At 43.5% G+C, this 12221-nt stretch overlaps 1 protein-coding gene across 2 annotated transcripts in view; it reads left to right on the forward strand.

The window, feature by feature from the left end:
- Window positions 1–12136, forward strand: part of QRICH1 (glutamine rich 1) — a 46517-nt gene extending 34381 nt beyond the window's left edge. For both annotated transcript variants that reach the window (XM_003409669.4, XM_010589819.3), the window contains exons 4-10: window positions 3025–3202; window positions 3719–3873; window positions 4815–4929; window positions 8270–8378; window positions 8730–8881; window positions 9218–9308; window positions 10768–12136. In XM_003409669.4, the coding sequence (XP_003409717.1) occupies window positions 3025–3202; window positions 3719–3873; window positions 4815–4929; window positions 8270–8378; window positions 8730–8881; window positions 9218–9308; window positions 10768–10960 (993 nt within the window). In that variant the 3' untranslated portion in view covers window positions 10961–12136. The remainder of the gene's footprint in view (window positions 1–3024; window positions 3203–3718; window positions 3874–4814; window positions 4930–8269; window positions 8379–8729; window positions 8882–9217; window positions 9309–10767) is intronic.
- The last annotated feature ends 85 nt before the right edge of the window (window positions 12137–12221 follow it).

The raw sequence follows: 12221 nt of genomic DNA on the forward strand, positions 1-12221 counted from the left end.
GAGAATTAAAGCTAGTTTACTGAGCATCAGATGCAGACCCAGTGGTGAGAACCCCATGTGGTGAGAACAGTTGTGGGCCTAAATATATGTAAAGATGGGATTACAGTCAGTTCTTATTATTCACAGTAGTTGTGTTTTATAAAGAACATAATTAAACAATCAAATTAGATATTAAATTGAATATGAATTGAACATAATTAATTATAATTAAACACTCAATTAGCAAATGCCCATACAGGGTTAGATTCCTTTGAGCATCTGGTCACGTTTTGTCAACCAATCAATATATTTAAAAAAAAAAAAAAAGTTAGGTCATTTCTGGCTCATGGCAACCCCATGAGTGTCAGAGTAGAACTGTGCTCTCTAGGGTTTTCAGTGACAGATTTTCAGAAGCATATCACCAGGCCTTTCTTCCAACGCACCTTTAAGTGGACTCAAACTACCAACCTTTTGATTAGCAGTGAGCACAGTAACCATTTGCAGTATCCAGGGACACTATCAATACATAGCCTTGTTTTATGTGTGTTTCTGTTTGAAGACATTTAATATGTATTGTTGATTCATTAACACTGAACTCAGAGCCAACAGCACTATAACTCATGCCTGAACAGAACTTATCTAACACGTGCATTTTCTCTCTAAGACACACCACAGCCTTCTTGTGCTGAGGAACACTAGACCACACTTCAGAACTACACTTGGGGACCATTTGAACTGTAAAATCACCAACAAAAGCGCAAAAAACGTGGCACTAAATAGATCTTGAAGTGAGTAGGTGAATTTGCAAATATGGAATCCATGAGGATAACCTTATTTTGTGTTCTGCCCACTCGGATTTTACTTCACCTTTCTATTTGTTTACATAAAACCTGTACCAGAGTTTTCATTGGAAGAAAAGGAGCATTTGTGATTTACCATTCTTCCATCATAGAAATGTTCGAAAACGTAGAAAAGTAGGAAGTATTTTAAAGTTATTCATATGTTCACCCCTCTTGCCTTTATTATAGTTTGATAGGGGAAAAATCAGATTTACTTATTGTTATCTTTATACTTTTTCTACATTTTTACATCTTAGTTTTTTTTTCTTTTTTTTACTTAACCATGTAAAAGTTATTTCTTAGTCATGGTTAACATGCTTAATGTCAGTTTTGTAACCTATTTGGATGAATATAGTATAACTTGCCTAACCATTCCACTTTTGCTGGACATTAATAATATTTTAGATTTCTCCCTAACGTAAACACCTCTGCAGTATATATATATTTTTAATCTATATTATAATTTTTTATTTTGATAAAAATATATAACAAAGCTTTAGGTATTTCAACATTTTTACATGTACATTTTTCATCACCTGTAATGGAAACTCATTGCCCTTTATGTGGTAACTACCTCCCCCACACACACACCCCCACACCAGGTAACCACTAATAAACTTTGGTCTCTATACATGTCTGTAGCATATCTTGATGCATAAAGTATTTCCTGTTTTTCAAGTGGTATCCTTAGGATAGAGTCCCAGATTTATTCGGTCAAAGCATATGAACATTTTCTTGGGTCTTGGTACATAATGCCGGAAGCAGTGGTATTGCATTATCTTCCTGTTTAATGATATATCTTATCAAAGCTAGTAGGATCATTTTTATTTGCTAATGAGCAAATTTGTATATGTCATGTATGAATTACTTTGCCTTCATTTGAACAGTTTGACATTCCTGCACCCTTTCTTTGGGAGAGGGATGTGTAGGCCCCAGGACCTGGGGAATTGATCAAGAGTGTTTGTTCAGAGCATAGACAGGTATGTGAGGCCCAAGAGCCTGTGTTTGGTGTCCGTCCCTTCAGAGATTGTGATAGAGGCTCAGGGGCATCCTCTGCCCCTTTATCTGCATGATTCACCTGAGAGCCCATTGAAGGTGGAACCACTCTACCTTTGCAGGCAAGAAACTAGAATAGTGCCTTCTGTCTTCAGGAAATGAATTATGTCCTTTTGAACCAGAGTACTGTTATTTCGGAAGGAACATGAAAAAATGAAACCTTGTCACTGGAGAAACCATAAAGATTCTCAAGTCTTACTCTCTCATTTTATAAGAGTTGGGGGTGTGGGAGGACAAGACTTGATGGTTGTACTTTTTATTCTCTAAAATTATGGTTCTCAACCATGGCTGGACATTAGAGTTATCTGGGGAGCTTTTAAAAGTACTGATGCCAGGACCTCACACTAGACCAGTAAAACCAGAATCTCCACGGATAGGGCCAAACCAACACCTGTTGCCATTGAGCTGATTCCGACTCATAGCAACTCTAGAGGACAGAGTAGAACTGCCCCATAGGTTTCCAAGGAGCAGCTGGTGGATTTGAACTGCCAGCCTTTTGGGTAGTAGCTGTAGCTCTTAACCATTGCACCACCAGGGCTCCAGGGATAGATCCAGGCAAGGGTATTTTTCAAAAGTAGCCCAGATGACTTGAAGTTGCAGGCATCTTTAAAAATCACTGCTCTGGACCCGTGCTACTCAGAATGTGGTCTGCAGACCGGCAGCCTCAGCATCACCTGGGAGCTTGTTAGAAATGCACAATCTCAGGTTTGACCTCAAATCTTTAGAATCATAATCTGCATTTTAATAAAATTCCCAAGTGATTTGTTTGCATTTTAAAGCTCAGTGATTTGGACCAGTACTTCTCATTGGTGACTGAACATTAGAATTACTTTTCTACTTGGGGAGGTTTTAAAAAGACTGACACCTTGGCTTGACCCCAGAGCTTCTGGGGTGAGCTTTGGTATTGGTATTTTTCAACTAGAGATTCTAAAGTGCAGCCAGGGCTGAGAAACAGTGCACTGGTCTGGTTGCATTTCTACTCTTGCTGTGCCTGGAATAAGTAGAACTCCAAAGTTTCTTGAAAGTAAGACAAGAAGGAGAAAGAGTTTTGTTTTTTAATTAAATGAACTATAACATTTTTCTGGCAGTTTTTGCAGAAGGGTCTAAGGCAAAACAGTATTGACACATTTTGATGGTTTCTCTCTCGTAGGCTCAAACTGTCCAGGTTGCTGAAGTTGAACCACAATCACAGCCACAGCCCTCCCCAGAACTTCTGCTTCCAAATTCTCTGAAGCCAGAAGAAGGGCTTGAAGTGTGGAAGAACTGGGCCCAGACCAAGAACGCTGAGCTGGAGAAGGATGCTCAGAACAGGCTGGCACCCATTGGGAGTGAGTGTTTGGGAGGGAGAAAAAGGTGGGCTTTGTCTAAAATGTGATGGCATCGAATTAGGACAGAATGGCAGGAAAGTGGTGTCTCCTGGTTCTGGGAACTAACTAGGAAACATCATCTGAAATAGTGTGCCAAATTCAAAACAAGCAAGAAGCAGGTCTGACCCTGTGCAGATGAGCAGGATTTGTGGAATTTCTGGAGTCGACCTAGCAGACTTGGGCAGAGCAGCTTCTGGAAGGAGATGGGAACCAGTGGGTACACTCAAGGCCCTTTTTTCTAGGCATCAGGCTCATATACTTTTGTAATTTCGGGGATGTGTAAGGTGGGAGGAGGGTTAGGGCATGTGGGATTACTGCCTTAGTAGGCCAGTTGATCACAGATGCAGGTGACCATTTCTGACCCAGAACCATGACTGACAGTATCTGCTCTGACTCATCCTTCCCAAGTATACAAGTGACCGGTAAAGAGACAACAGTTGCCAGGGGCCCCATTCACTTTTGGGGCTTGTGTTGCAGGACGCCAGCTGCTGCGATTTCAGGAAGATCTCATCTCTTCTGCTGTGGCCGAGTTGAACTATGGGCTCTGTCTAATGACACGGGAAGCTCGAAATGGAGAAGGTGAACCCTATGACCCAGATGTGCTCTACTACATTTTCCTGTGTATTCAAAAGGTAAGAAACAGACCTCCATAGGAACGTGTTCCAGCTGGGTGTTTGCATTTGGTCAAGTTAATAAAATGACAAGCAAGTGGTTAGAATAAGAAAGTTATCTTTCAGCTACATAATGAGTTTTAAAATTCACATTTTTTTAAATCGCAGGAGGTCTACATGTTCACTTTAGAAAATACAATAAGCATCATGCATAATCGCAGCACCACTGAGAGAAACTTTGGTTAAAATATTTGGTATATTACCTTATGGCTTGCTTGCTCTCTCTCCCCTTTATTTTTTAATCACAAAGCATTTATGTACCACTTTTCTTTTTGTTAAATACAAGATTTTCCTAAAAATAATTCATCCAAAACAAAGTCAGGTGCTGACACGGAGCTTTTTATTGTTCTCTGGGTTCACAGAAAATAATTATTTGAAGGAATCTGCCTAGATATGCAAATGTAGCTAGGTTTTCAGGACATGAAAGGTGAAACATAACAGAGGACCTCATTTTAGATTGGCAGTTTAGAGGAGCAGAGGTGGATTTCTTAGTGTTTGTTGGCTCCTGAGAAGACCACAAGTGTGGGGGAAGAGTGTTTGCTGGTTGGGACTCACCCTGTTGCCTGGCTTGAGAAAGGTCTGCCTCCCTTATGTCCTCTCTCTCCCTGGCCCCAGAGCCTGCACCATGTTTTTTACTACCCCAAGACACTGCCTTGCCTGAGGAAATTATCAGTCACAAACTCTGCCTCATTGTCCCAGGTCTGGAGGGTGTTGTGAGAATCACATCACGTGGTTGGAAGCACACTGTGACATGTGCCCCATGCTGGACAGTTTGACCTGGTGTATTGCTTTGTTGAGTGGGTAGGGAGAAGTATGGTACTGGGGGTTGAAAAATATGTTCATTTTCCCTGAAAATTACCCTGGAGACTTCCAACAACTTTTATGGATTGTTTTTCTTTTAGTATCTGTTTGAAAATGGACGGGTTGATGATATTTTCTCTGATCTTTACTACGTTCGATTCACGGAGTGGCTGCATGAAGTTCTGAAGGATGTTCAGCCCCGGGTCACTCCACTCGGTAAGAGTTGCCCTTGTACTTGGATTTCCCTCCCACCTGGGTTTAAGAAAGATGGGTAACTTCTGGTGCTGGGTGTGTGAGCGAGGGGGGCATAAATCCCAGGCAGCATCTCTGGGGTCTGTGCTGCTTGGCCTGATGAGGGGAGACACTGCCTCAAGGGCACGGGCATGCACAACTAGTGGAGGAGTTACTTTTTTTTCCCCGACTAAAGTTTATTTATTGATTAAATTTAGAGTCATTGTGACAATTAAGAATTTTGAACTGTTTGACCTGTAGGTTACTCGTCGCAGTTGTAGGTTACTCATTATGTTTTTTCCACCGTATTTGTGTTAACGCTGTATCTAGAACCTAACTTTTGCTTTACCCACAGGCAGTCTCCTGGGCATCATGTCATGGTAGAATGTTTGGAGTAAAAGATTTGAGTTTTAATACTCACTGTGCCATTTATTAAAATGTGTGCTGCTTAACCTTTTAAAAAAATATTGTATTGCCTAGACAAAATTTTTTGCGTTGTTTTTTTTTGAGTGCCTACTATGTGCCAAGCAGTATTCCAGGTACTGGAGGATATAATATGGCAATGAACAAAATGGAGCTTACATTCTAAAAGGAGAGACACTGTATAAAAAATCACATTAATTTGTGATTAAGTGCTTTGTTAGAACAAAGCACAAGGTAGTAGAAAGTGACAAGGGCATGAGGAGGGAGGCCCCTCTAAGGGGTGTCATTAGAACAGACCTGAGTGACTGAATCACTATTTACATGTTTTGCAAGTTTTCAGGCCACTTATGGATATGCAAAGATCACTTTTTAACCTTTTTGTTATGTAAATTTTAAACATAAGTAAAAGTAAACAGACTCATGATCCCTCAAGTTGGCATATCTTGTCTCACCTGTACCACTACCTGCTTTCCGCCTCCCATGTTAATCTGAAGCAAATCCCAGACATTTTATCCATAAATGTATCAATATGTATTCTTGACATAACCATAAGGCCATTCTTACACTTTAAAAATTAACAACAAAAAAAAAACAGTAATTCCAGATTGTCATCAAATATGTACCCTTTGTTAGAATTTTTGTCTCATAAGTGCCATAATTTTTCCTCTAATCTGAGTTGGTGTAAATAAGACCCTCAGTGAAATTAGCTGATGTGTCTTTTAATGCTTAGTTTTAATTTTCCTTTCCATTCTTTTTCATTGCAATTTACTTATGGAAGAAACAGCCTTTTAAATTGTCAAGCAGTTGTTTTGCTGATTGCATCTGCCTGTGGTATAATTTAACATGTTCTTCTGTCTATATTTACAGTTAATTGGTAATTGCATATATAAAGGCTTGATGTACTTCCGTTGTTCTTTTGGTGAGGTTATATCATAAGTGGATTGTTTTCCACTGTCAGGATGTCTTTTAATTCATTCGAGTTGAAAAATGGTGGTATCAAAATACACTTCTTCATTAGCTCTAATGCAAAGAGAAACTTACCTCATCAGCTCTTTGGCTTCCCAGTGATACAGATTGTATAGAAGGGGTAGGATAGGGCTTGTTTCTTTTTCTTTGTTTACCAGAAAACAAAGTAGTGAGTTGGCTCACTAACCTCCTCCAGTGATGACCAGTCGGGGCTTTTTTTTAAAGAATCAATGTGAACTCATGACTTTTAACATTTTTGATGTGTTTCAGTCCATTGCAGTTGTAGTTTTACTGATGTGCAAATTGTCCCATCTTTGACCACTTGGAGCCTCTTTAAATTGGCCCCTGAGTCCTCTTGACATGATGCTAGTAGACTTAAATAACTCCCTTGATTTCCAATTTGACAGACTGTTCCTGTCCCCGATGTGGAATCATCCAGTTCCCTATGGAGCCTGGTTCCTTTCGGCAGGAAGTAGTATTCCAGTACCACAGTCTAGGTGCTGAGGGTGCTCATTGCTACTGGATTGGTCATTGTTTCTAGGCCTTTCAGTGGGCAGAGCTAGAAAAAAAAACTTGAAAGATAAAGGATATCATTTTATGCTTGCAGTTCAGTTTCAGAACTGCAAGGCTTTTTACATAACATCTCTGTCTAAACAGAGTCCTGGTTCTCAGGCATTAGAGTTCATTTGTAAATTGTGTTGTTGAGAGGACAGTAAAGTTTAGGGAATTGACACCAGGGAAAAGTGGCAGAGTGACCCCAGAGAAAGTGGAACATTCCAAGGTGTGCCTGGGAGTGCTTCTAGGAGCTGACCTTTCCCAAGAAGAGCTGTCTTCTGCCACTCATCCTACCTCTCAGGCTTCAGCTTGTCCCGTTGTCACTCATCCTACCTCTCAGAGGCTTCAGCTTGTCCCATTGTCACTGGTCCATAAAATAGCCAAAGGGTGGGCTAGAGGAGAGCCAGAACTGCCTTAAAGAGACAGCAGTGGACTAGTGGGCCAGAGGACCAGCTTTGGCAAGAACAAGATAGAAGGATATATTGGGCAGAGTGTTTTTTTCTGTTTCCTGGAAGTGGCACCTTTCACAGCCTGCCTGGGGAATCCTGAAATCCCTACAGGTCATGCTGGTCTCTGCTGTTGCCGCAACATGTTGCCAGTACGTGGCACAAACAGTTGCTCATTGTCTGTTGAATGAGCATAAGAAGAGGGCTTGGTAGGCAACCGAAGTGCCACCTTCCTTTGGTAGCACACCTGGCTGCCCAGGGTCCTTGGTCAAACTGCTGGCCCCTGCTCCTGCCCAGCTTTGGGGTTGCTTATGAACTAGGGCTTTACAGTAACACGTGCCCCATGGGGGAAACTTGTAATAGTTCTGAATGTCAGTCTCCCTTTTATCCAGAGAGGGGATGAGAATGGACTTGTTTCTGGGTGTAATAGACATGAGAGGTCTGACAAGGGGAAATGGGTGTACATTCTTTGAGCCCTGGACATCTTTGAAATACGATGAAAGTTCTGTCCCCTCTCTCCAGAGAATTGTGCATGTAAGCAGAATTTAGTTTGTAGTTTTAGGAGCTTCACTGTCATGAGGGCTATCCTTTTGCCCCATATTAACCTTGAATTAAAGGAAGAATTTAATGTCAGGTAAGAACAATCCTGTTGGGCAGTGCTTCCCCAAGTATGGTCCCCAAAACAATGGCATTAATATCACCTGGGAACACGTTAGAAATGGAATTCTTGGGTCTCACTCCGGAAACTCAGGTTGGGACCTAGCCATCTGTGTTTCAACAAGCTTTCCAGATGATTTCTGTCACACTTCTGGGAGACTTCCATTGTTGGCCTTGTACTCCCTGTATGGTCATTCTTGTGTCCCACACTTCATAGCCTGGCCCTTTGACAGACTTCCTGCCAGCTTCTTGTTGTAGCAGTCCTCTCTTCCTCCTAGGCTATGTCCTGCCCAGCCATGTGACCGAGGAGATGCTGTGGGAGTGCAAGCAGCTTGGGGCTCACTCCCCCTCCACCCTGTTGACCACCCTCATGTTCTTTAATACCAAGTAAGTGTTTCTGGAGGCTCCACACTTAGCCGCTTCTGGGGTCTTCCCAGTGAAGAGGGTGGAAACTATCCAGGAGGACTTCTCTGACACATACTTGAGAGCCTTTGGGCACTGAAAGCCCCCAGCCTCACTTGGCTGCATTGGTGTGGTGACCAGTGAGGTAAACAGCCTTGCCAGACCCCTGCCATCAGTCCTGATGTGGCTCCTCCACTGGACAGTGTGGTTCGGTATGGGCCTGCCCAGATCCTGAGAGTGTGGGCAGTGGCTCTTTTGAAGCATTGATGGGTGGAGGGTAAGTCACGGTCTCTTCCCGGCACCCCTCCCTCTGCCTTGCTTTCACTTGCGGTCCAGGTACTTCCTGTTGAAGACAGTGGACCAGCACATGAAACTGGCCTTCTCCAAGGTCTTGCGACAGACAAAGAAGAACCCTTCAAATCCCAAGGATAAAAGCACGAGTATCCGGTACCTGAAGGCTCTTGGGATACACCAGACCGGCCAGAAAGGTAGGGGGAGGGGGCAGGAACAGCAGACGCGGATGTTACTTGTTTTGGCCTGCCCTAGAACCTGTGGGACTACCAATCAGTGTGAAGGCTGGGGCCTGCCAGATAGGAATGCTCCACTTCCTTTTCCTCAGCCAAGAACTTTATAAACTTTTCTCCTAGAAGCACGAATCCCCAGAGAGAATAGCTTCCTTTTCCCTTCATAGGCACCACCCATGCCTCCCATACCCTTTTACCCCGAATATTTCCCAACAGGTGGTTGGGAGCCTGAGGTTCCTGACCTGAGCCTGAGCTAAGACAGACTGATGCCATGTCTGTGGTGGGGGGTATGTTTTATAGTTACAGATGACATGTATGCAGAACAGACAGAAAATCCAGAGAATCCACTGAGGTGTCCTATCAAGCTGTACGATTTCTACCTCTTCAAATGGTAAGGAGGGTTTATTGTGACCAGGTCACTTTGTGTGTGCCTGTACGCATGTGCACATGGCATTGCTCACCTCTGTACATATCTTGTCACGAGAGAGGCATTCTCTAGTCCCAGATGGTGAGTAAAACCTCACTTCCAGAAAGTTAAAGATAGAAGCAACCTGACTGGCTTTCCCAAGATGTGTGATGTGCCAGCACTGTGATGTAAAGGGGCTTCCTGCTTCCTGATAAGATATTGTTCATGGTGGGGGATGACAGGTACAGAGAGGATGCCTTCAGTATATATTGAGGATGGCCCTACACCTTCTTGGCTTTGACCTGTCATCACTGCCACTCTCAGATCTAGGGGAACTCCTGCCCTCAGCTTTTGCTACCTCTTGGCCTCTGCAGTCTGGCCTGTTCTCTTCATAGTAATGCCAGAATGGTCTTTTTAGGTTGCCGGTCTTAAATGTCACTTAAATTAAAAACCTTCAGTGGTTTCCCATTATCCTACAGAGAAAGACAATAAATCCTTACATGGGTAACAAGGACCTTCCTGCACTCCCCCTTGTGAACCTCATGTGCAGGTAGCTCTTGGCTCTAGCCACACTGGCACCTCTCCACTCAAGGGTACCAAGCTCGCTCTCTCAAGGCTTTGGTACTGAATTTTTCCCCGTTGGACAAGCCCCTCATGCCCACCCCTAGTTGGCACTCATTAACTCCTCTTCTCACCTTAAACACAACTTTATCAGGGAAGCACTTCCCGGTTTCTTACCAGTTCCTTTGGCTATGTCGAGTTCCCTGGCTCTTTGCTCTGTAGCACTCACCACCGTTTGTCATTTTGCATGTAATTGTTTATTGCTGTTTGTCTCCCCTGTAATCTGTAAACTCCATGAGGCAGAAACTGTTGATCCTACTTGTTGCTGTAACATCAATACTTGGTACATGGCTGGCACACAGTACCCCTTGGATGAATCTTGGATGAACGGATGGATAACTGTCAGAGGATAGTGTGTGCTAAGTGCATAAGAGGGGTACAGCTCAACAGTGGAGAGGGGGACCCAATGAAGGGACCTGCCATCTTAGGTGAGCTGGGAAGGCAGATAGGGTACCTCAGGTAGACTTGAGGGATTATCAGTGGATCAAGTAGAAGAAATGCTGTGAACAAAACTTAAAGATGGACCTTCTGGGCAGCAAAGTGGGATAAGGCTCAAGTAGAAGAGCCCTAGGTAGGTAGTCAGAGGGATGGGATTGCAGCTGGCAGCATGTGAGGGAGGAGCAGGAGGGAGGCAGCCTGTCACTGGCATTTGCAATAGCCCCAAAGGAGATCCTGTGGTGGCTGCATGGATTTACTACGCTGTGTCACACCCTCTAGAGCTGCTGCCGTCACAGCTTTTGCAGGCAGCATCTGTCTGGGAGGTTCAAGTGGGAGGGTTGAATTTGTACAGGTGGTACCCAGCTTTTACCAACATGTTCTTCAGCCCCCAGAGTGTGAAAGGCCGGAATGACACCTTTTACCTGACTCCTGAACCGGTAGTGGCCCCTAACAGCCCAATCTGGTACTCGGTCCAGCCCATCAGCAGAGAACAGATGGGACAGATGCTGACCCGAATCCTGGTGATACGAGAAATTCAGGAAGCCATTGCTGTGGCCAACGCAAGCACCATGCACTGAGCTGCCTCAGCCACAGTGCAGGGGAAACCAGCCAGGAAGAACTGGACAGACTTTCACACTAAAGAAGAGGCCTCCATTTTTCTTTTTCCTTTTTTTATTGGTGTAGTTATGAAGCCTTCCAGGCTGCTCCTGTTCAAAATGTAAAAGGAAACATTGCCCCCTGTGCATCTTCGTAAATCTGCTGCAGCAGACTCCTCAGCCCATGGGGGCTCTTCGTTTCCTGAGAGCCAGATGTCCTGGAAAGTTGCTGGCTGACTTTTGTTGTTTTTTGTTTTTTTTTTCCCTCATCTGGGGCCTGGGAAAAGGGCCTGGACTGCTAGGAGAAATGTGGCTCCTTCCTTTCCTCCAGAAAGATGGAATTAATGATGGTTGGACCCTCCAGGGAATCTTCCCCAGTCCCACGTTGGACTGGCAGACCTTGCTGACCACAGGGGAGACACGTTGTTTTCTTTCTTCATACTCAGACATAAACTTAGCATCTTAACGGAAGGAAAACGAGGGCAACTTCAATTATGATTTATTAAAGACAATTTCTATTACACCCCCACAAGTGACATTTTAGATCTTAAAGTGAAAACTTTACCATGCCTTTTTTTTTTTTTTTTTTTGGCCTAACATTGAGGCCTTAAACCTGAGGCTCCTGTGCCTGATGGAATTCTTGTAACATACACTTGTGTATCATATAAAGATACCGCTCTGTTTCTCTTATGTATTCTTACTCTAGTTGTTTATTAAGAATGACAAGCACGTCTTTTCAATATGCTGGTGAACAATGCCTCTTTATTTGGGGAGGAGCCTGGTGGGACAGTGAAAGCCAAGTCGCGCTTGTTAACCCTTTTGTGCCCGGCGGTGCATATAGCAACCATGAACATTTTCATCCTCCGGGGCTTACTGGGAAGCTGCTGTGCCATTGATGGTATGGCTGTTTGAAATAGAGGAAATGGGAGGGCATGTGCCGCAAATTACTGTTTTTACAGGGTATTGTATGGGGTGTCTGAATTTTTGGTTGGAAAAACAGAAATTTTGCAAATTTTTGTACCAACAGATCCTGGCGTGGAGTCAGGTAGAGTTAATGGTACATCCTGTGTACCAAGGAACACACACAAAGGGTAGACTTGTGAGAGGGGACACCAAAAAAAAAACCATACTCCTTACCAGAAATTCAGACACACTTAACGATTCAGCATGTTTCCATTAAGGAAGACAGTATCAACAAAAAAAAAGCAGAAAGTAACTGGGTCACCAAAGGGTTAACATAATA

Source organism: Loxodonta africana, chromosome 22 (assembly GCF_030014295.1).
Source record: "Loxodonta africana isolate mLoxAfr1 chromosome 22, mLoxAfr1.hap2, whole genome shotgun sequence".
NCBI lineage: Eukaryota > Metazoa > Chordata > Mammalia > Proboscidea > Elephantidae > Loxodonta > Loxodonta africana.